At 43.6% G+C, this 22,522-nt stretch overlaps 1 protein-coding gene across 1 annotated transcript in view; it reads left to right on the top strand.

Moving 5' to 3' along the window:
• SLC9A4 (solute carrier family 9 member A4) overlaps positions 1 to 22,522 on the top strand; it is a gene marked incomplete at both ends in the record, with an annotated part of 83,107 nt that overhangs the window by 35,329 nt on the left and 25,256 nt on the right. The window contains 3 exons of the mRNA XM_080683491.1: positions 937 to 1,007; positions 2,269 to 2,430; positions 10,464 to 10,560. Coding sequence (XP_080539617.1) covers positions 937 to 1,007; positions 2,269 to 2,430; positions 10,464 to 10,560 — 330 coding nt within the window. The remainder of the gene's footprint in view (positions 1 to 936; positions 1,008 to 2,268; positions 2,431 to 10,463; positions 10,561 to 22,522) is intronic.

The raw sequence follows: 22,522 nt of genomic DNA, 5'->3' as shown, positions 1-22,522 counted from the left end.
AAATTTCAGAAAACCCAAAATAAAAATTTTCAAAGTCATTAAAAAATATTCAATAGATGAGAATAAGGAGTATTTTAAAATAAGTAATGCTTTAACCTAATTAAAAAATTTTGTTTCTATCTTTATCCCCTCTGCTCATTATTTTGAGAAATTAGAGATTATATAGCTAAGACAATAGAAATTGGATATTTCCTTATTTATTTTTCTCAAAAAAGTTGTAATTATTAATATAATATCCATCACTTAAATATTTCAGAATTAATTTAGTATTTTAATCTATTTTGCAAAAAACTTTAGAAGCTACTATGAACCTTAATGATCACAAATTTAAATTATATCAAGACTAATTTATAAATTTTTAAGAGATTATCCTTTCTCCCTAAATTCCTATGAACAATTTTTATAAATCAAATGTAGTATAATTGGCTTGGATGATGCAATGTAAATACTGAGACAAAATGTCAGATAAAAGAATAGAGACATAGGTAAATTTTATTGTTATATGTTTTTGTAATAAATATTTGTAGTATTATATTTTAGAAACTGCATAAATTGGATATCATTATCTTTTCTTTTGCAATGAAATTAAAAGTAACAGTTATTTACTTGGCTTTATATCCGTGTGATTTCAATAATGAGATATTTCCTAGATCATCCTAGAAAAATATGATTCAAAGGAAATGGCAGGTAACCTGTTTTCATTGCAAGTTATGTACATTATTAATGAACTTTTTTCAGCAGAGTCTTTCAATCATGAAATGAAGTTAAGTCACTATGAAAAGAATGACACTTTCAGTGGCATGAACAGAGTGAGAGAAGAGGCTAAGCTCCAAGAAATTAAGGCCTCCTTTGTGCCCAGGGTGCACCAGCGTTCCCTGTGTGTCTTTTAGCGTTAACCTTTCACCAGCAATCATTTTCTTGCATTTGGTTTGGCAGCTGATGGATCACTTGAAGGCGGGAATTGAAGATGTGTGTGGGCAATGGAGCCACTACCAAGTGCGAGACAAGTAAGGAGACAGGGTTTCACTCTCTAGAAAGGATGTTGATGGCATGGGAACCTCCAAAGGTTACACTGAAGCTGAGCATAAAGCTAGAAGGAATTTAGAGGAAGGGACCACAAAGACTAAGGGTCTGGGAGCCAGGCCATACAAGAAGCAGGGGAAATAGACTGACTCTCAGATATCCAGGTCGGGAGTGTAGGGCGATAACAATGTCATGGAGCAATGTTTAGAATTAAATAATAGATTCTGTGTAAGATGTCTCAAATACATTTCAGCACCCACTTTGGAATTTAGTCTCAGGTTTAAGAGGGAAATTGGGGCTAAAGGTAAAGATTGTGAGTCGTCAGAGTGTTTGGTCACCAAAGCCATGGGCATGGGTGAGGTCACCACAGAGCATGAGTAGGGGAATCTGGCTGAGGACAGGTCTCAGAGCCTCTGGCTCCATGTGGCAGGTGAGAAAGCCAAAGGGCGGAGGAGACTCCGTGGAAGGGAAGCTGGTGTCCATGAGGAGGCAGAGGGCATGGAGGAAAGGCCCAGTGTGCGTCCGGGAGCCACGTGGCAAGTGGCAAGGGGAATGGCAGCAGGTAGAGCAGTTACTTCTTGAGTATAAAGTGATTGGAAGCATCCAGCATTCCTACTCCAAACAATGGCCGGCTCCGAACATCAGCACACACATGCAGGTCAGTCTGATGAGCCTGCCAGAGGTTCACTATGACCGCCAGCCGCCAAGAGCGACTAGAGCAGGTTCTCCGTCATGCGAGGTGTGTGTGGGCTCTCCCCTCCGCCCCCGCCCCCCTCAGTTGGCAGGGTTGAAAGAGACCTTCAGCACAATGGGCAGAACGACTGCAACCACAAGGCCATTGAAACTGACTAGGTTTGTGGTGGAGAGGCCAGTATTGCTGTAAGGACAGTTGCCACTGCTACGAGCTATTAGAGTGAAACACTTGCTCAAAAGCCCCAACCCCTCATTTCTTCTCTTACAATTGGAGCTGAGTGAGGCTGGCCCCCTGCTCCCCACTTATGCATACTTTTTGTCCTGATTGCTTGTCCCTTCCTTTTGTTTCGTTGATTCTTCCTTTACTTTAAAAAATGCATTAATTCTATGATTATACATTTTTTAAAAAATATGTTCAGCAGCTATGAATTCCAGGCACTGTCCTGGAGTTTCTCAGACTAAAGTTAAGTAGTAATTTGTTTAAGAAAAATACATAGTTACATAACATGCACAGAAAGTAAACATTTCCAAAATGTTGGTTTTCATTTTTAGGTTTAAGAAGTTTGATCATAAATATTTACGGAAAATCCTAATCAGAGAGAACCTGCCGAGATCCAGCATCGTTTCCTTGTACAAGAAGCTGGAAATGAAGCAAGCTCTTGAGATGGCAGAGACTGGGGCCCTAAGCGCCTCAGCCTTCGCCAGGCCCCATCAGTAAGTGCTAGCTGCGCTCTGATCTAGATTAGTTTTCCATATGTAAAATGTTTTTCAATTACAGTTTACTTTAAATATTATGGGTATTAGTTTCAGGTGTACAGCATAGTGGTTAGACAATCATATACTTCACAAAGTGGACCCTGATATTTCAAGTACCCTCCTGACACCATGCAGATATTATAATACTAGAGGCCCGATGCAAAAAATTCGTGCACTTATGGGGGGATGGGTCCCTCAGCCTGACCTGCGCCCTCTTGCAGTCCAGGAGCTCTGGGGGGATGTCTGACTGACAGCTTAGTGTGCCTAAGCCGTCAGTCGGACATCCTTAGCATTGCCACAGAGGCGGGAGAGGCTCCCACCACTGCCGCTGTGCTCGCCAGCCATGAGCCCAGCTTCTGGCTGAGCAGAGCTCCCCCTGTGGGAGTGCACTGACCACCAGGGGGCAGCTCCTGCATTGAGTGTCTGCTCCCTGGTGGTCAGCGTGCATCATAGTGACTGGTCATTCCACCATTCGGTCATTTGCATATTAGCCTTTTATTATATAGGATACGCTGTAGATGAGGCCCTTAGAACCATAAGAAATGCAGAAAATTCACTGTTAACTCATTCTCGAATTGCCCCCACTTAAAACCAAATTGCCCCCACTGTGGGGCGTGTGCTGCACCTTGGGAACCACTGGGCTTGACACTTTTCCTCTCTGAGCTTCATTTCTGAATACGTATGCATACACCATGGGAATTGTGATCTCTTCTCCGCCTACCTCACTGGGTTGTCCTGAGGAGGTTCTGAGCTAGTAAACCTAGAAATGTTTCAGCAAGTAAGTGATGTATAAATGGGAAGGGATTGTTATTTTTAAGCCCACAGGTTCCCTCACACGTAGCAGGTGCTGATTAGGGAGGAGGGCATGATTGTTTCCTGGGACTGTAGCTATGGAAGCTTTGCAGAGGGTTCCACAGGCCTCGGAGGGGCGAGCTCTGGCCAGCAGCCCTGTAGCGCTATAGGGGGCAGGGCACTAGGGGGGTGCTAGGGGGGTGGCGAGGCCAAAGGGGGAGTAACTGTCAAACCTTCTCGCTTGGTGCCATTCTTTAAATTGTATATGGCTGTTTCGTAGCTGTACCTACTCAGGGTGGAGCTCCAATCTCCTGGAGTGAGGTGGGGGCCAGGCAAGGATGTAGCCAGGTGGGCTAGGAGGGCGGGTTTAGCCATGCCCCCAGAGAGGTTCAGCGTGCTTTCGCTGCGGTTACAGCGCTGTTGCTGTCGGGGGGAAGGGTCTGACCCTGGGGGGCCACTCAGTCCTGCCTCCACCCGAGTCTGGAGTTGTAGGAAGGAGAGATGTGCCTGGCCCCACTGGAGGGGGCCCGGCAGTGGCGGGCCGTGGGCCCCAGGTGCCTCAGGAGCACTGAAGGGTGGTTACTGGTGTGCTATTGTTGTGGGCACCCCTGCAGAGGTGGTGGGGGAAGAGATTGGGAGTCGGAGGTGCGGGCTGCAGCTACCCCCAAGGCTCGGTCTTCTCCCCGTTCGGTCAGCCTCCCCATCCCTCCAGGGGTGTGGGGGCTGGGGTAGGGTGTCCGTCCATCCCCCCGGGTATGTGGGGGCTGGGGTAGGGTGTCCATGCAGGGAGATTGGAAGAGCTCCCTGTGGCCGCTTCCTCTTCCTTCTTTGCAGTCTGGGCTTCTGTCAGGCACTCTCCTCAGACCCCGGGGAACTTGGCTCCAGCCACCCGCTACCTGCTGCACGCACATCCTCCTGCTGGTCTGTCAATATGCAAATTGGTTGTTACTGTGACACCATTAGGACCAATTAGCATATTACCTCTTTATATAGAGAGATTGTTGGCTATGTTCTCTGTGTTGTACTTTACATCCCTGTGACTATTCTGTTACTACCAATTTGTACTTTTTAATCCTTTGCCTTTTTCACCAGCCCCCCAGCCCCCTCCCCTCTGGCAACACTGATGTAGACGTTCAAGGTCAGGACTCCCAGGGGCACTGACTTGTTGCTTTACTGATGGGTAATCCTGGGCATGAAAAGGTACACATATGAGGGAGGAATTGTGACCATCTTGCCATTTTGTAGCTTGGCCATGACCAACCTGTTTCACCTAATTCCTGAAACTGCTTTCCAGCAAAGGTTGCCTTCTTTGGAAGGGAGGGGCACGTGAATGTTTAGAATTCTAGCATATTTTACAAGACTTTCTCTTTCTCTTTCTAATTAGAAGTCTCTACTCTCTGACCCCTATTCACCTGATTCTGCTAATCCTGCCATTGCATTCCTCCCATGAGTCATTTTCCTTCCTCTCTCGTATGAAGTCAGCATTCTGTGGCACTAACTTGGATTTGGGGATGAGTGGGGCTAGCAAGAGGCATGATGGTTGGGGACTATTTTAAAAGAAATCTATTTGTCATTGTGTCTAAGGCAAAAAAAAAAAAAAAAATCCATGTGAGATTGTGAGATTTGCCTTGAGTCTGTGTGAAACTAGCTTGGAATAGGATTGGGAGGGGACAGGCTTCCTGTGGACCCGGGGCCTTAGGGATTGGTGGAGAGGCAGTGTGTGTAGAGGGGCAAGACCTACATAAGTGCAGCATTATAAGACGATTCCCTTGGAGGCGTGGTGCTTCTATTGGAGCATCAGGAAACCAATTATCCTAAGAGCTGGCTCAATATATTTTTTAATATATTTTTATTGATTTCAGAGAGGAAGGGAGAGGGGGAGAGAGATAGAAACATCAGTGATGAGAGAGAATCATTGATCAGCTGCCTCCTGCACACCCCACCCTGGGGATCGAGCCTGCAACCCAGGTATGTGCCCTGACCCGGAATCGAACCACAACCTCCTGGTTCATAGGTTGACGCTCAACCACTGAGCCATGCCAACTGGATTCGATATTTTTTAAAGCTATTTTAACTCTCTAATGTTTAACAAGAGCCCCTTCAATATCATAAGAATGAATTCACCACCACCCTCTGATGCCCAGTTTTCTTCTAAGAAATGCCTTCTGGTTTGAGCAAATTAATCAGAATGTCTACTTAGAGTGAGAAACACCAGCCCCTCCACCTGATCTACTCAGTTGGTAAGGACACTTGATCATGAACTTTACTAATGTCCTCACATTGAGAGAAGAGCTAAGTATAGATGTTAATAAGATTGTCACCACATCTGAGTGTTTTTTCTCACCCCTAGTGAGTGGGCAGCACCTTGCCTTGCTTCCATGGCCTTGCATGAGCTCCGGGTCAGCAGGAAGCCGCCTGCCCATTTGTCAGTGGGACTGATTTGAGGTTGATTAGTTTGTGTCAGTGCTGCCCATTGCATGGCTTCGAGGAAACTTGGGAAGATAACTGAGGAAGTGCTAGCAAGTGTGTGCATTGGCGGCCGTGCTGAGCCATGTGAGAGCCTGAAGCAAAAAGAACATTCAGTACTGGCGATCCTGTCCTTATTTAAGAGGTTGATACTTCATTCATCATGGATTCTTTGCATTGACCTTTATTCCCTAACGAACTGCATTCAAATCCCATCAGCTTGCTTGCTGAGCTGCGATGTGGAGGCAGGTGTAGGGAGGGGCACCCTCTTACCAGAGGCGAGTGCCTCCCGGGCCTCACTTTGGGCCCAACTCTGTTCCTCAGGCAGCTGTTATGTGAAAGCAGACGCAGTCCTGCCTCATGGAGCTGGGTCATGACATTCATACAGAAGATTATATTAATAAAGTCAAAGGTCACACACTGATAATCCTAAAGCCTGGGGAGCTATGTGAGTATAAAGGTACAACTCATCTGGGTCCCGGCTCTGACCTGCTCACTGGAGGATCGGCGCTAACTCAGTGCACAGCAGGAGGTCTGGACAGGCTCTGGCAGGTTAGGCCTGGGGACTTCCTCATGTGGTTTGCTTACTAGTTAGGAGAGCACTTGGTCTAGGAATGCTTATCTCAGTGACAATCAGTCTATCCTGAGCTGAAGCTTAACCTGAATCTCTGTATTACATGGCACTGGCATAAACAGTTGCCCCCACTTCTGGCCTGAAGGAATTCTAAGCCAGCTTTATTGGGGGGGGGGGCTGGGGGAGGGTCAGGGGGAGCTTCTGTTAAGGTTATTATTTTTTCCAGACAGGTTTAAAACCTTAACTCAAGATTGATAACAAAGCCTTCTAGGTGAGAGACAAATGTTTCCATCTATTGCCCAAACAGTGGAGAGGCTTTTTAAACTCATATTTAATTCAAGTTTAGTAGTTAAGTTGCATTTATTTGATTTCATCAGAAATATGTCGGACACCATGCAAAAAGGAATTCTGCTCCTAAGATCAAAGCAGATAATTTCTTAATAAAACAAACCTTCATACAATAATAGGAAAAAGACATGTGTATTCAGCTCACTTTTTATTATTCTGTATAAAATGAAAACAGGAAAATGCACTTGTATTTTTTTTAGAAGTTAAGAGATTGTTCCACAAGAGGCTTAGATTTGCAAACTGTGGCTTCAGAGGCACCTCCCACCGAAGCTGTCCACAGCACGCTGCACTACTGTTGGTTCCAGGGCTTTCTCTGGTTTTACATGAACCTCAAAACAACCCTGTGGAATAGGTAGAGTATGTCCTTGAATTATTATTTTAATATGAGGCATCTCATTTTACCAGCGAGTAGTAAGCTCTTAGAAATACCAGAGAATAGAGGTTCAAATTGATTAAAACTGTGGAAGCTTTAAAAAATATTTGGTTAATATTTTAGAGCTTTTGAAATATTTATAAATTTATAGGCATAACAAACTACAACTCTACAACTTAAAAATTTATATTTTAAAATTCCCAAATAATTTTGATGTCATTTATAAAAGGTATAAAATTATTGTAGTTTAAATGTTTTTTATTTGATCACATGTTGACAGGCATAAGTTTAGCTTTATGCATTCTTATGCCAAAGACTCTGGGATGAAGACCCAATGCCATTTTCATTCTATAATGGAGCCTTATTGGGGGAGTCAGGCCTGCTCCGCCACTCTTCACTCCTTCTAAATGCTGGCCAGCTTGGGGACTTTCCTAAAGGCCATCCCAATGGTGTAATGGGAGAAACAGACATGGGGCAGCCACACTCACAGGAGGCTGTTGGGCACATTGTTCACTCAATGAGCATGGCCTTCAGTATCTTAATATATTTCCCAGGGATTTAGTGTATAAAGCTATTAAGAGGATGGATTCTTCTACATGAACCAGGGTATAATATTTTATTTGGGGGAATTAATATTATGGCATGAATATAACATCTACCAGATTTTATGTCTATATTACTTGGAATTGAAGCCTCTTTTTACATTATTCTGGCATTTTAAAAAGTTAGGAGAAATGTCAACATTTTATTTGAATACATTTAGATTCATACTTTTCCATTCAATTTTTGTTTGTTTGTTAATCCTCACCCAAGGATATGTTTTATTTTTAGAGAGAGTGGAAGGGAAGAGAGAGAGAAACATTGATGTGAGAGAGAGAGAAACATGGATTGGTTGCCTCCGCACATGCCCTGACCAGGCCCGGGACCAAGTCTGCAACCAAGGTACATGCCCTTGACAAGAATCAAACCCGGGACCTTCAGTCCACAAGCCAATGCTCTATCCACCTAGCAAAACCAGCCAGGGCCCATTTAATTTTAATAGCCATGAAATTTCCATAGAACTTTTATTTAAGGTGACAGAACTTTCTTTTATGGATAATGAATGAAGGTTCAAATGACAAAGATCTCTCAGTTCACAATTTTTCTTTTTCTGACCAAGAAATTATTAACTTTTCATTTCTCTAAGGATTGTATCTCTCCTGTGCTCGTGATGTTAGTATTTCAGGGGTGATTCTGCTAACTCAGTGGCATGTGGGAAACTCCCGGTGTCACCTGCCCCAGTTAGCAGCTCATCTACACAGCTTTGCAGCTACAGCTTCATGTGGATGAGTGAGAGGAGTGAGAGAGGATGCCCTCGGGGCCTGTACCACACATCCAGCGGCAGCCTGAACACACTTTTAATTACGCTTGGCCCTTCCTAACATGGTCAGTTATAAACTATGGAGTGTGCCAAGTTAGATCCACTGCTATCTGAAAGTTTAACTTTAACGTTTCCTTTACCAATGGTGTTTCCTATTTGGTTGTTTTTATGATGCATACAGAAAATGGAATTGTTTGATTAGCTGTTTTTTCTGCTTAGCAATAGATTACTTCCACCGTAATACTGGAATGTGTTCAGATTGTTGGAATGTGTGGGTGTATCTAAATCAGAATAAATTTTATTTGAAGGAATAAACTTATTTATTTATTTATTTATTCAACAATTAAGTTGAAACGTCTTTATGACAATGTTCAGTTCACCAAGGATGGTAACTGCATATCAATAGTTTTGACAGTTGTAGCACTAATCTATGGAGACTCTGGCTCAGCGATTCTATAGAAAGAGCATTAGTTAGTGTGCAGACAGCATTGCTAAGCCCACCCTGGCATACTGGGATGGCCAGTAGTCACATCTTTAACACTCTTACCAATTGCAAATTACTTACAGGATGTCCTTGCTATTTATGAATATACTAGAGGCCTGGTGCACGGATTTGTGTACCCGTGGGGTCCCTCAGCCTGGCCTGAGCCCTCTCACAATCCGGGACCCCATGGGGGATGTCAGACTGCCAGTTTAGGCCCAGTCCCTGCAGGCCAGGCTGAGGAACCCCACCAGTGCAAGAATCCATGCCCCAGGCCTCTAGCATGCATATAAGATCTTTGGTTAATCTTTTCCCACCCTCTTCCCTCCCCACTTCCCTCTGAGATTTATCAGTCTGTTCCATGTTTCCATGCCTGTGCATTGAGTGTCTGCCCCTTGGTGGTCAGTATGCATCATAGCTACCTGTCAAATGGTCACTTAGACTTTTATATAGATAGATAGCTACCAATGCTTGGGAAAATTGTTTAAAAGTGGCCTGTTTGGAAACTAGTAACTACTCATCTCTGTGATCAATTACCCTAAGACTTGCTTTGCAAGCAGCTGTTAGCACATTCAGAAGAGCTGCAGCCAGAGAGGGAAAAAAGAAGTCAAAATCTGTAAGGGTTTATACCAAGTGTTAAGGTAATAGTATTAAAACAGGAGGAAATAGTATTAAAAGATGGGTTTAATTTCTTTAGTGCTCTCTTTTTAGTTCTTATGTTCTGTAGTGAACATACATTACTCATGCAATAGTAATAGAAATTACCTCCCCTAAATTCAAATGACTGAAATCAGACACATTTCTCAATGTGATGCATGACTTGGAAATCTTCAGAGGACAATTGTGCATTGAGGCTGACCTGAGCATGACTTGGATTTTGAGCCCTCTCCGGGGGGGTGGCTGGGAGGACTCAGGATGAAGGAAACTGTGGGCAGCTGGTCTGTGCGGAGGCAGTGAGCAGTCAACTGTTTCTAAAATCTCACTGAGTCCCAGTGTCTCAACTGGGCTGGCTTTTTCATGCTGAAAACATCCCAATTCTCCTTGTAAAATATGATACTAGTTTCTTACAATGTCCTTTAACTGAAGATAAAATTCCTAAAGGAGCAATCCCTCGGTAGAGGTATTCATAAAGGCACGCATAACATGGTAATGCTCTTAGCTCAGTGCTGCTGAAAGGTGGTGTGTGGAGAGCGCTGCCCATGAGCATGGCTCACGCCCATGACAAGCACATGGCAGGTCAAGAACAGCCTTGACTGGGGAGTCTTATTGCTGTGGAATCGAATAGTAAAATATTTGGGTTGCATTTTATAGTATTTTACATTTTTTATTTTCCAATAATTGACTTTGTATTTTACAAGCATGTTTGATCATAGCAGATATGAAGGGAATAAAATGAGTTATATTTTCAACGTAAAAGCTAAAAGGCATAAAAACTATATTTTCAAAGTGTGAGTCAAGACCTGCGATGCCCTCTCACGGCTTGGGAAGCAGCGGAGGGCTGATGAGAAGCTTCTGGAGCTCCCACAAGCCCATGATACTTTCAGGCTCCCTTGCCAAGGTGGGGAAATAATGCCTGCCTTTCTCCAATGGCTCCCAGGGCCCAGAGAACACAGGGAACCAAGAGGCTTTCCCCTGAAGACGTGGCGTCCATGAGGGACCTTCTGACGCGCAACATGTACCAAGTTCGGCAGAGGGTAAGTAGGGCCGCACGGGTGGCTCCTGCTTGCGTCCCGGAGCTGTCCTCTGCCGCCCCGTCAGGTCATCTGCTCTAAGCAGCCTCTCCGCTGGACCATTGCCCCCTGCTTGGTGTGGAGAACAGAGCGCTAATTGTTAAGTTTCTGCTGTAGAGTTGGAACCTGTGGCATGAGAATAAATGAAAATCCAGTGGCTGGCCGCAGGGGTCAGGCTCCTCCCTCCCGAGGGCAAGTGTGGGGCCTGTGGCTGCCACAGACAGGACGGCCCGAGGTGGCCGCCTCCAGCTGAGCGACTGTAAGGGAGCTCAGGAGGCTGAGAGGGTTTGGCGAGAATGCTGGAAGCCTCTACCATGAAAAGGAGCTGTGTTGGGCGTGTGACTTCTCAGTTTTGGGAAAGGGTGTGGAGTCCGCCCGCACTTGGGAACGGTCTCCGGTGCACAGGAAGGCCAGTTCTGAGTCAGGGGGTGGGCTCTCTGAGACTCTGACTTGGTCCAAGGACAAGCAAACCTGCGTCCTCTCATAGGGGTTTAAGTTTGAGGTTTCAGTTGAATTTCCCAAGTCTGAGGATGATTATAAGAGAGTTGTTTACGAGGGCCTTGGTTTTTGTGACTATGTCATCAATTTGTCTTGATAGGACCAAAAAAAATCATCTAGTAGAAAATAAGGAATTGTTGACCCAACTGTGGAAGGTCACACAACAAACACATGAGCCCGGCCCTCTGCCTGCTGCCCGCGCTCCTCCCACGTGGGCTCTGTGTTCACAGGGCGCGGGCCTGAGGGCTTCTGGATGCCTGTAGGGGCAGTGGTTGCGGGCACTGTGTCCTGGCGGTCTCTGCACCTGCTGGAGGAACACAGCTGAGCAGCCCCCTAGCTCACTCAGGGCACACTCCTTTCAAGTGGAACTGTTTCCGTCCAAGTATCACATTCTGCCTTTGCTCAATAGTTAAGAACTCCCCGGTTTAAAGAATGTGGGCTACCTCGTGCTCAGCCTTTCCCCAGGTTGGTGAAGGTTGAATTTAGGGAAGGCTCCAGAAATACAGAGACCCTGCATCTCCAGCCCAGTCTAAACGGAGGCTAGCTGCCAATCTTCCTTTGTTTCCATGTGTGGTTACCCAGGGAGCCTCTTGCCTTCGTTTATCAGCGTGCCTGTCCAGTGTCCTCTAGGCATCTCCCTCTAAGCCAGCCTTGGGCAAACTACGGCCCGCGGGCCGGATCCGGCTGTTCTATCCAGTTCTCTTGCTCTCCCCTCCACTCCTTTACTTTGAATTTATATTAGTTCACACAAACACTCCATCCATGCTTTTGTTCCGGCCCTCCGGTCCAGTTTAAGAACCCATTGTGGCCCTCGAGTCAAAAAGTTTGCCCACCCCTGCCTAAGCTGTGCCTTCCTTGTTGTCCCCAAATAAGCAGCTAGGCGTGGAAAGTCACATGGGAAGACCACAAATAATAAACAGAGGGTGTTCCAAGCATCCAAGGGGGCTCTTGCCTCCACTTTTGCTACTTTGAGAGAGTGGAACTTCCTGACTTTCCTAGGTCATGTGACTCCTCACCTCCTCCACGGTCCTCTTGCTCTCTTGGACGAAATAGAGCTCTAAAGATGCCACCAGAACAGCATTTGACTGCTTTGTTCCTAATGAGCAATCTACAGTTTTGAGGATTGTCACAAAAGGTGACATCTGTAGCCCTCTAGCCTGGGTGATAGGTCACCAGGCCCCTCACACCTGCTGGGACATTGCTCACAGTCCCCTTCTTGGAAGAGGCCACCTTGGGAGTTAGGAGTCACGTCTGGGCAGGGCCGGATGAACGCAGGGCTGGACTCTGGAGGATCCTAGTTCATGGATCTGAAACAGCAGGCCCTGCTGGGTCTGTTCTCCCCGGGAGCGCTCTGGCTACTCCCGTTTGAAGCTATACACTCAGCACATCTAGTGCAAGGTCTTCACTGGTAGGGAGCTGAAGAACTCACCCCTGGAGATTCTCAGTGGGACAACCGCAGCAGAAGTGCTTCGAATGCAGTGGGGATGGACACTGAGAAACACTCCACATTACACGGGAAAAGATCAGCCTTCATCCAGACCCCAGAATAAGTCAGAGACTGATGGGCAGTCCCTGGGCTGGCCTAAATGATGAGGTCACACTCAGAATTTCAATACGCTTTATTTTTCTTTTCTATTAAATTTATTGGGGTGACATAGGTTAATATGATCCTACTAGAGGCCCAGTGAATGAAATTCGTGCACAGGGAGGTGGTGTCCCTCAGCCCAGCCTGCACCCTCTCCAATCTAGGACCCCTCAAGGGATGTCCGACTGCCCGTTTAGGACATCCCTCTCACAATCCAGGACTGCTGGCTCACAACCGCTCGCCTGCCTGCCTGCCTGATGGCCCCTAACCACTCTGCATTCCAGTCTGATCACCCCCTAACCACTCCCCTGCTGGCCCAATCGCCCCCAACTGGCCTCCACTGCTGGCCCAGTCACCCCTAACTGCCCTCCCCTGCCAGCCTGGTTGCCCCTAACTGTCCTCCCCTGCAGGCCTGGTCCCCCCCCCACAACTGCCCTGCCCTGCAGACCTGGTCCCCCCTAACTGCCATCCCCTGCAGACCTGGTCCCCCCGAACTGCCCAGATAGCCCCCAACTGCCCTCCCTTGCAGGCCTGGTCCCTCCCAACTGCCCTCCCTTGCCAGCCATCTTGTGTCCACATGGGGGCGGCCATCTTTGACCATCTTGTGTGTTGGAGTGATGGTCAATTTTCATATTACCTCTTTATTATATAGGATAGGTTTCAGGTGTGGGTTTCTATGTTACAAGATATGTATGTGCTCATCACCCAAAGTCAAATCTCCCATCACCTTATTTATTTATTTATTTATTTATTTATTTATTTATTTATTTTTATTGTTGAAAGTATTACATAGGTAGGTCTCCTTTTTCCCCATTGACCCTCCCACACCCGAGGGCAAGACCCCACCACCCCAGTGTCTATGTCAATTGGTTATGCTAATATGCATGCATACAAGTCCTTTGGTTGATCCCTAACACTCCCTCTCCCCTACCCCTTGTCTCTGGAACTATTTTTGTTCATCAGTTTATGTGGATCATTATATCCCACATATGAGTGAGATCATGTGATAGTTACCTTTCTCCAACTGGCTTATTTTGCTTAGCATAATGCTCTCCAGTTCCATCCATGCTGCTGCAAATGGTAAGAATTCCTTCTTTTTTACAGCAGTGTAGTATTCCATTGTGTAGATGTACCACAGTTTTTTAATCCACTCATCTGCTGATGGGCACTTAGGCTGTTTCCAAATCTTAGCTATGGTGAATTGTGCTGCTATGAACATAGGGGTGCATATGTCCTTTATGATTGGTGTTTCTGGTTTCTTGGAATATATTCCTAGAAGTGGGATTACTGGTTCAAATGGGAGTTCCATTTTTAACTTTTTAAGAAAACTCCATACTGTTTTCCACAGTGGCTGTACCAGTCTGCATTCCCATCAGCAGTGAAGGAGGGTTCCTTTTCTCCGCATCCTCGCCAACACTTGTCATTTATTGATTGATTGATGATAGCCATTCTGACAGGTGTGAGATGGTACTGCATTGTTGTTTTGATTTGCATCTCTTAGATGATTAGTGACTTTGAGCATGTTTTCATATGTCTCTCAGCCTTCTGTATGTCCTCTTCTGAAAAGTGTCTATTTAGGTCCTTTGACCATTTTTTGATTGGATTGTTTATCTTCCTTTTATTAAGTTGTATGAGTTCCCTGTAAATTTTGGAGATTAAACCCTTATTGGAGATAACATTGGCAAATATGTTCTCCCATGCAGTGGGCTTTCTTATTGTTTTGTTGATGGTTTTATTTTGCTGTGCAGAAGCTTTTTATTTTGATGTAGTCCCATTTGTTCATTTTTTCCTTAGTTTCCATTGCCCTAGGAGCTGTATCAGTAAAGATATTTTAATGATGTTGATTCTACTAATCCATGAACACAGTATGTTCTTCCATGTGTTTATTTCTTCCTCTACCTCTTTTTTCAATGTCCTGTAGTTTTCCGAGTACAGGTCTTTTACCTCCCTCCTTCATTAAGTTTATTCCTAGGTATCTTAATTTTTTTTGGTTCAATGGTAAATGGGATTTTTTTTTTTTTTTAGTTTCTCTTTCTGTGAGTTCATTATTGGTGTATAAAAAAGCCATAGATTTCTGGATGTTAATTTTGTATCCTGCTACATCACCGAATTCATTTATTAAGTCTAGCAGTTTTTTGATGAAGTCTTTGGGGTTTTCTATGTATAGTATCATGTCATCTGTGAATAATGACAGTTTTACTTCTTTTCCAATTTGGAAGCCTTTTGTTTCTTTTTCTTGTCTGATTGCTATTGCTAGCACTTAAAGTACTATATTGAACAGGAGTGGTGAAAGTGGGCATCCCTATCTTGTTCCTGTTGTTAGGGGAAATGGGTTTAGTTTTTGCCCATTGAGTATGACATTGGCTGGAGGTTTTTAATATAAGGCTTTTATTATGTTGAGTTATGATCCCTCTATTCCCACCTTGCTGAGAGTTTTTATCAGGAAAGGGTATTGGATTTTTTTTCAAATGCTTTTTCTGGATCAATTGATCTGATTCTGTGATTTTTATCTCTCAATATGTTTATGTGCTGTATCACATTTATTGATTTGTGGATATTGTACCATCCTTGCATTCCCGGAATAAATCCCACTTGATCATGGTGAATGATCTTTCTAATGTAATATTGGATCCGATTTGCTAGAATTTTGTTGAGAATTTATGTTTCTTTGCTGACTTTTTGTTTAGAGCATTTATCCAGTGGTGTCAATGGGGTATTAAATTCCCCTACTGTGACTCTATTGCTGCTGATATCTCCCTTGATATCTTTCAGAAGTTTTTTTATGTATTTGGGTGCTCCTGTATTGGGTGCTTGTATGTTTACCACAGTTATATCCTCTTGTTGAATTGCTCCTTTTAGTATTATGAAGTGGCCTTCCTTATCTCTTGTTATGGCCTTCACTTTGAGGTCTAATTTGTCAGATATTAAGTATTGCTACCCCAGTTTTTTTTTTTCATTTCCATTCGCCTGAAAATTTTTTTCCATCCCTCCACTATCAGTCTGTGTGAGTTGTTTGTTCCAAGGTGGGTGTCTTGTAGACAGCAGATATATGGGTCATCTTTTCTTATCCATTCAGCTACCCTATGTCTTTTGATTGGAGCATTTAATCCATTTACATTTAAGTTTATATTGATAGGTACTTGTTTGTCTCCATTTTTATTCTTTATGCCTGTGTTCCTTCTTCCCTTCCTATTTCTTCTTTTTACAGCAGACCCTTTAGCATTTCTTGCATTGCTAGTTTGGTGGTAATAAACTCCCTTAGCCCTTTTTTTTGTCTGTGAAGCTCTTGATTTCACCTTCAATTTTGAATGGTAGCCTTGCTGGGTTTAGTATTTTTTGGATTCAGTCCCTTGCTTTGCATCACTTTGCATATTTCATTCCATTCCCTTCTGGCTTGATGTGTTTCTGTTGAGAAATCAGTTGATAGTCTAATGGAAGATCCCTTATAGGTAATTTTCTGTCTCTCTCTGGCAGCCTATAAAATTCTTACTTTGTCATTGGTGTTTGCCAATTTAATTATGATGTGTCTTGGTGTCGGTCTTTTAGGGTTCATCTTGTTTGGGATTCTGTGAGCTTTTTGGACTTGTGTGAGTTTTTTCTTCCCAACATCAGGGAAGTTTTCTGTCATTATTTCTTTAAACAGGTTTTCTATTCCTTGCTCAGTTTCCTCTTCTTCTGGAACCCCTATGATGCAGATGTTGTTTCATTTTGTGTTGTCCCAAAGCTCCCTTAGACTCTCCTGTTTTTTTAAGTTTCTCCAGTTGCTGCTCTGCTTGCGTGTTTTTTTTCTCCCTAGTATTATAGCTCACTGATGTGGTCCTCAGCTTCTTCTAGTCTACTGTTGATGATTTCTATTGGGTTCTTTATTCCAGCTATGTCATTCTTCATTTCTTCTTGGTTCTTCTTCATTTTCTCTTGGTTCTTACACATGTTGTTGAATTTGTCTTCCATCCTTTTCAGCGTCCTTATGATCATTGCTCTGAATTCTTTCTCTGACAAAGTGCTTGCCTCATGCCTCAATTTCATTTACTTCCTTTTCCAGTGATTCCTCCTTTTCTTTCATATGGGGGCTTTTTCTTTGTCTCCCCATTTTTGCTCCTCTCAAGGTGTCTGGTTATATGGCTCACTCTCTACTGCATTGATCAAAAGGTACAAAATACAACTCAACAAGACATGACACAGAGGGAACAAAACACGACTGTATTCATGATACCAATAACCCCAAATAAAGGTGACCACCAGAGAAAAGAGAATTAAGGGAGAGAAAGAGCACAAAAATGATATTGATAAGAGGAAAAAAGATAAGAGAGAAAAGAAAAAGAAGAAAAAAGAAGAGGAAAAATATATACATATATGGGGAGATAACTCCACAAAACCAACAACTAACACCCAGAAAAAAAGGAGGGAAGCTGAATATGAAGAGCAGAGCTTATTTCCAGAAGGTAAGGTAAAGAATTGAATGAATGGGGGAATGGCCACAATTCAGTATAGAAGAGGTAGAAAGAGAATGAGTGTATAAGAAGAAAAGTAAAAAACAAAATACTCAATTAAAAATATAATAATAAAGAATAATAATTTAAAATGATAGTTAAAATATATATTTAAATATATATAAGAAAATTTATTTATATAAAAATAAAAAACAAAAAAAATTCCCTTTCTTTAATCTATCTATATATTCATCTATTTTTGGAAAGGAGAATAGAGTAGACAGCATATAGGCCTGAGTTTGGTGAGTGAAACTAATTAAGCTATTAGTAGCAGAAGAGAACAAGTGAAGAGAGGAAAAACAAAAGCATAAAATAAAAACCAAAAATACCAACAAACAAACAACAAGAAAAAAATTGGCTAGCAAAGAAAGAGAAAAGAGAAGTGTGCATGGACTTGGAGCAGAGGAGAGGAAATTAGACATATGAGTAAGCCAACAGAGACTACTATAATAGTAATGCGTCAATAATGCAGATAAAGAAGATAAATTTTTTAACAAGGAGTAAAAAGAAAGAGAGAGAAAAATTAAAGCAGGAACAGAGAGAAACAGGATGAAAAAGGGAGAAGTGTGGAAGAAAGGGTTGGCATAAAGGAAAAAATGAGATAGAGTAAAATAATGATAAAAAAATAAAAATAGAATGTAGAACACTAATCCATGAAAGATAAAAATTAAAAAAATGAAAGATTAAAAAAATAATCCCACACAATAAAAGCCTAATATGCAAATCAACCAAACAGTGGAATAACTGGTCATTGGGGGGGCGGGGGGGGCAATGAGCAGGTGGCACCAGGCCAGCCAAGGTGGGTGCCAGTGGGCAGAGGGAGGGCACGAAGATAGGGGGGCAGCTGTGACCAGCGGCATCAGAGGGATAATCAGGGGGTGGCCGGCTGCTTGCCAGCCAATGCCATCCCCGATCGCCCCGCCAGTCACCTCTGGCAGAGGGAGGCCACCGGTGGCAACAGCAATCGGCCCACTGGTAGCCTACCACAGAGGGAGGCCACTGGCTGTGATGGCAGGGCAATGGGGGGTGGGGCCAGCTGCTCACTGGCCGGCGCCATCCCCCTATCAGCCTCCTGGTTGCCTCCCACAGAGGGAGGTCAGACTGTGGCTTAGGCCCACTCCCCATGGGCTCCGGACTGCAAGATGGTACAGGCCAGGCTTCGGGACGCCCCCCCCACAAGTGCACAAATTTTTGTACACCAGGCCTCTAGTAGTAATAATAAATAAAAATAATTTTAAAAATAAAATAAAGAAAAGAGAAAAACTTTTTAGTTTCTTAAGTAAAAGATAAAAAATAAAATGTGAAGTAGTGAAGTTTGTTCGCTTCAGCTGAGTTTTTATGTCCTATGTGGGCTGGTTTAAGACCCCTCTCTACTGTTCTGCCTGCCACATCTCAGTTTCTTGTTAAGTAGTCAGCACCATGCTGAAGTTCCCAGCAATCCACCACTCCTCTTTGTCAGATGCCACAACCTTGGTTTCAGGCAGATGGGATCAATCTACCCACTTTGTTTTTCTACCTGCTTTCAGTTGTGTTTACACAAGCGTCTATTTCTGACATGGCCTCTAGGTGGCACTGTTTCTATATTAGTTTCTGGAACCAAATGGCCCCTCATCCCAGTATTTAGAACAGGGGTGGGCAAACTTTTTGACTCGAGGGCCACAATGGGTTCTTAAACTGGACCAAAGGGCCAGAACAAAAGCATGGATGGAGTGTTTGTGTGAACTAATATAAATTCAAAGTAAAGGAGCGGAGGGGAGAGCAAGAGAACCCTCCACTCTTTCTGCTCCGCGGGCCTGATAGAACAGCCGAACGGGCCGGATCCGGCCCGTGGGCCGTAGTTTGCTCACGGCTGATTTAGAATCTTTGTTTCCCTCATGAGCTCAAGGCTGGGTGTGGCTGTGCTGCTAGGAGGGGTCTGGTCTTCAGGAGGAAAATGTCTGTTCAGGGTTGGAGGGATCGATTGTCCCAGAGCTGGCTTCCTGGTTGGCTCTCCCTATTCTGCTCTCCAGCTTCCACAAAACCACCTTCCCCTGCACTGCAGCCTCGGTGAGTGTTAGTAATTGAAAGACCCTATGCAATGGGTTTAGCGAGTAAAAGCAAGGAGATTATAAAAAAAAAAAAAAGCAAACACACCTCTGCGTGTCTCTCTCCCCCAGCACTATGCAGCCAGTGCAGAACTTCAGGCTGCCTTTCTGGGAACAGCCTCTCATGGCTATGGGCTTAGATCTAGAGTCCCCAGCTGCCAGCAGCCCTGTGGACCCCTTTCCACAGTTGATCACTACCCTGTCCTCAAGGGACACGGATTTGGTGCAGCACAGTCTCCCTCTGAGACTCAAGTCCAGGCTGCATGCGTTTCTCCTTCCAGCTCAGATCCCCAATCCCACGGCTCTCCAGGTGACCTCTGACCTTTCTGTTCACGGATTGCCTAACCAACTGTGCTTAATTTGCCAATTATGGGTGGATGTTATTCGATTCAGCTGTCTCTTCTATCTGCTCTGTGAGAAGGTGCAGGACCCGACCGCATATTCAGCTGCCATTTTGTCTCCCCCTAGAAAAACTTTTAGAAGCCTGAGGCCAGGGAGGCTGGAGTCTCAGTATTCATGGGTGGCTGTGGGGTCTCGAGTGGTGTCCCAGATCTCCCCAGGTGGAGTGAGGCTGGGCTCCCAGTCACAGCCACTCTCCCCTTCAAGATGGCATGGTCTCTGTGGCAGAGCCAGCTATTCTGGGAGATATTTCAGCAGTAGTAGAGGCTGCCCAGCTAGGGGAGCCTGGTCCGACAGTCCTGTGGAATATAACTATCCCTCACTCACACACACACACACATGCCCCACATGTCCACACACTCCCCTTTCACTCCCTCACTCACTCACACTCTCTTCCTCACTGCTGTCCTGTCGGCTGCCATCTTGGATCCTCCATCACCATATACTAGGACCCCCAACCCCCTTCCCTCTGTCAACCACCACACTGCTATTTGTATTCATGAGTTTCAGTTTTATATCCCACATATGAGTGAAATCATATGGTTCTTAGCTTTTTCTGACTGACTTATTTCATTCAGCATAATGTTCTCAAGGTCCATCCATGTTGTTGCAAATGGTGCAATTTCATCTTTTCTTATGGCTGAATACTATTCCATTGTGTATATGGACCACATCTTCTTTTAAATATATTTTATTGATTTTTCACAGAGAGGAAGGGAGAGGGATAGAGAGCTAGAAACATCGATGAGAGAGAAACATCGATCAGCTGCCTCCTGCACGCCCCCTACTGGGGATGTGCCCGCAACCAAGGTACATGCCCTTGACCGGAATCGAACCCGGGACCCTTCAGTCCGCAGGCCGACGCTCTATCCACTGAGCCAAACCGGTTTCGGCAAGGACCACATCTTCTTTACCCAGTCCTCTATTGTAGGACATTTTGGTTGTGTCCATGTCTTGGCCACTATGAATAATGCTGCAGTGAACACAGGGGTGCATATATTTTTGCAAATGCATGATTTTGAGTTTTTCGGGTATATACCCAGGAGTGGGATTGCTGGGTCATATGGTAGCTCTATTCTTAATTTTTTGAGGAATCACCATCCTGTTTTCCATAGTGGCTATACCATCTATATTCCCTCCAGCAGTGAATGAGGGTCCCCTTTTCCACAACCTCTCCAACACTTGTCATTGCTTGTCTTGTTGATAAGGGCACTCTAACAGGTGTGAGGTGGTATCTCAATGCAGTTTTGATTTGCATTTCCCTAATGGCCAGTGAGATTGAACATCTTTTCATATATCTATTGGCTGCTCATATGTCTTCTTGGGAGAGGTGTATGGTATTTTCACGTCCTCTGCTCACTTTTTGATTGGATTTTTATTTGTTTTGTGTTGAATTTTATGAGTTCTTTATATATTTTGGAAATTAAACCTTTGTTGGAGCTACTGTTTGCAAATATCACCTCCCATCTGGTTGGCTGCCTCTTTGTTTTGCTGTCAGTTTCTTTTGTTGTGCAGAAGCTTTTGAGTTTGATATAGTCCCATTCATTTATTTTTGCCTTTACTTCCCTTGCCTTTGAGGTCAAGTTCATAAAATGTTCTCTGTGACCAAGATCCAAAAGGTTGGTACCTATATTTTCTTCTATGTAACTTATTGTTTCAGGTCTTATATTTAGGTCTTTGATCCATTTTGAATTAATTTTTGTACCTGGGGACAAACTGTAATCCAGTTTCATTTGTTAGCATGTGGCTTTCCAGTTTCCCCAGCACCATTTATTGAAGAGACTATCTTTACTCAATTGTGTGCTTCTGGCTCCTTTATCAAAAATTATCTGTCCATATATGCATGTGGTTTTATAGCTGGGCTCTCTATTCTGTTCCATTGATCTATGTGTCTATTTCCCTGCCAATACCATGCTGTTTTGATTATTGTAGCTTGGTAATATTATAATTTGATACCTCCAACTTCGTACTTTTTTCTCAGGATTGAATTGGCTATTCGGGGTCCCTTGTGGTTCCATACAAAACTGATAATTTCTTATTCTATTTCTTTAAAAAATGACATTGGGATTTTGATGGAGATTGAATTAAATATGTATATTGCTTTGGGTAATATGGCCATTTTAACTATGTTGATTCTTCCAATCCATGAACACAGAATATATTTCCATTTTGTTGTGTCTTTTTCAATCTCTTTTAATAATGCTTTGTAATTTTCAGTGTATAGGTCTTTCATGTTCTTTGTTAAGTTTATTCCTAGGTATTTTATTCTTTTGGTTGCAATTGCAAAAGGAATTTTTTTTCATTTCTTTTTCTGAAGTTTTGTTGTTAGTATACAAAAAGGCAATGGACTTTTTTTTTTCTTTTAGGGTAAAATTTAATAGTACAAAGAGGTTTACAAAAATAGATTGATGCTATTTTGGGGGACAATACAGTAATTTTTTCTCAATGTGGTTTTGATAAACTGTACCTGATTTTACAAAAATTACTTCAAATTCAAACTTGACTATATAAAAAGGGAAGAGATGAAATGAACTCAGCTAAATGGCAGATCTGACAAAATATAAGAATGAAACAGTGCTACCTAGGACACTTATTCATGTCCAGGTGTAGAGACCATTCTCAGCCAGTAGCTTATATTCTTCCATAAGCAATCACAGATTTGGAGTCAGTCATGCAGTACAAAGCCACATGGTCAAATCTTCTTTCTGATGCAACACAAAAAGGTTGTTTCTGTTTCCTTATTAAAATGCCAACTGGTTGTCTATTTTTCTTTATCCCATTTATTTGTAGTCACAAGTTAACAAACAACGTCAACAATCATTGGAAGTGAAGTAGGGTATTGCTGGATCAAAGTCTCTCTATAAGACGTC

This window comes from Plecotus auritus (assembly GCF_963455305.1).
Source record: "Plecotus auritus genome assembly, chromosome: 8".
Taxonomy (NCBI): domain Eukaryota; kingdom Metazoa; phylum Chordata; class Mammalia; order Chiroptera; family Vespertilionidae; genus Plecotus; species Plecotus auritus.
The sequence above is the reverse complement of the archived record's forward strand: the minus strand, read 5'-3'. Positions and strand labels throughout refer to the sequence as shown.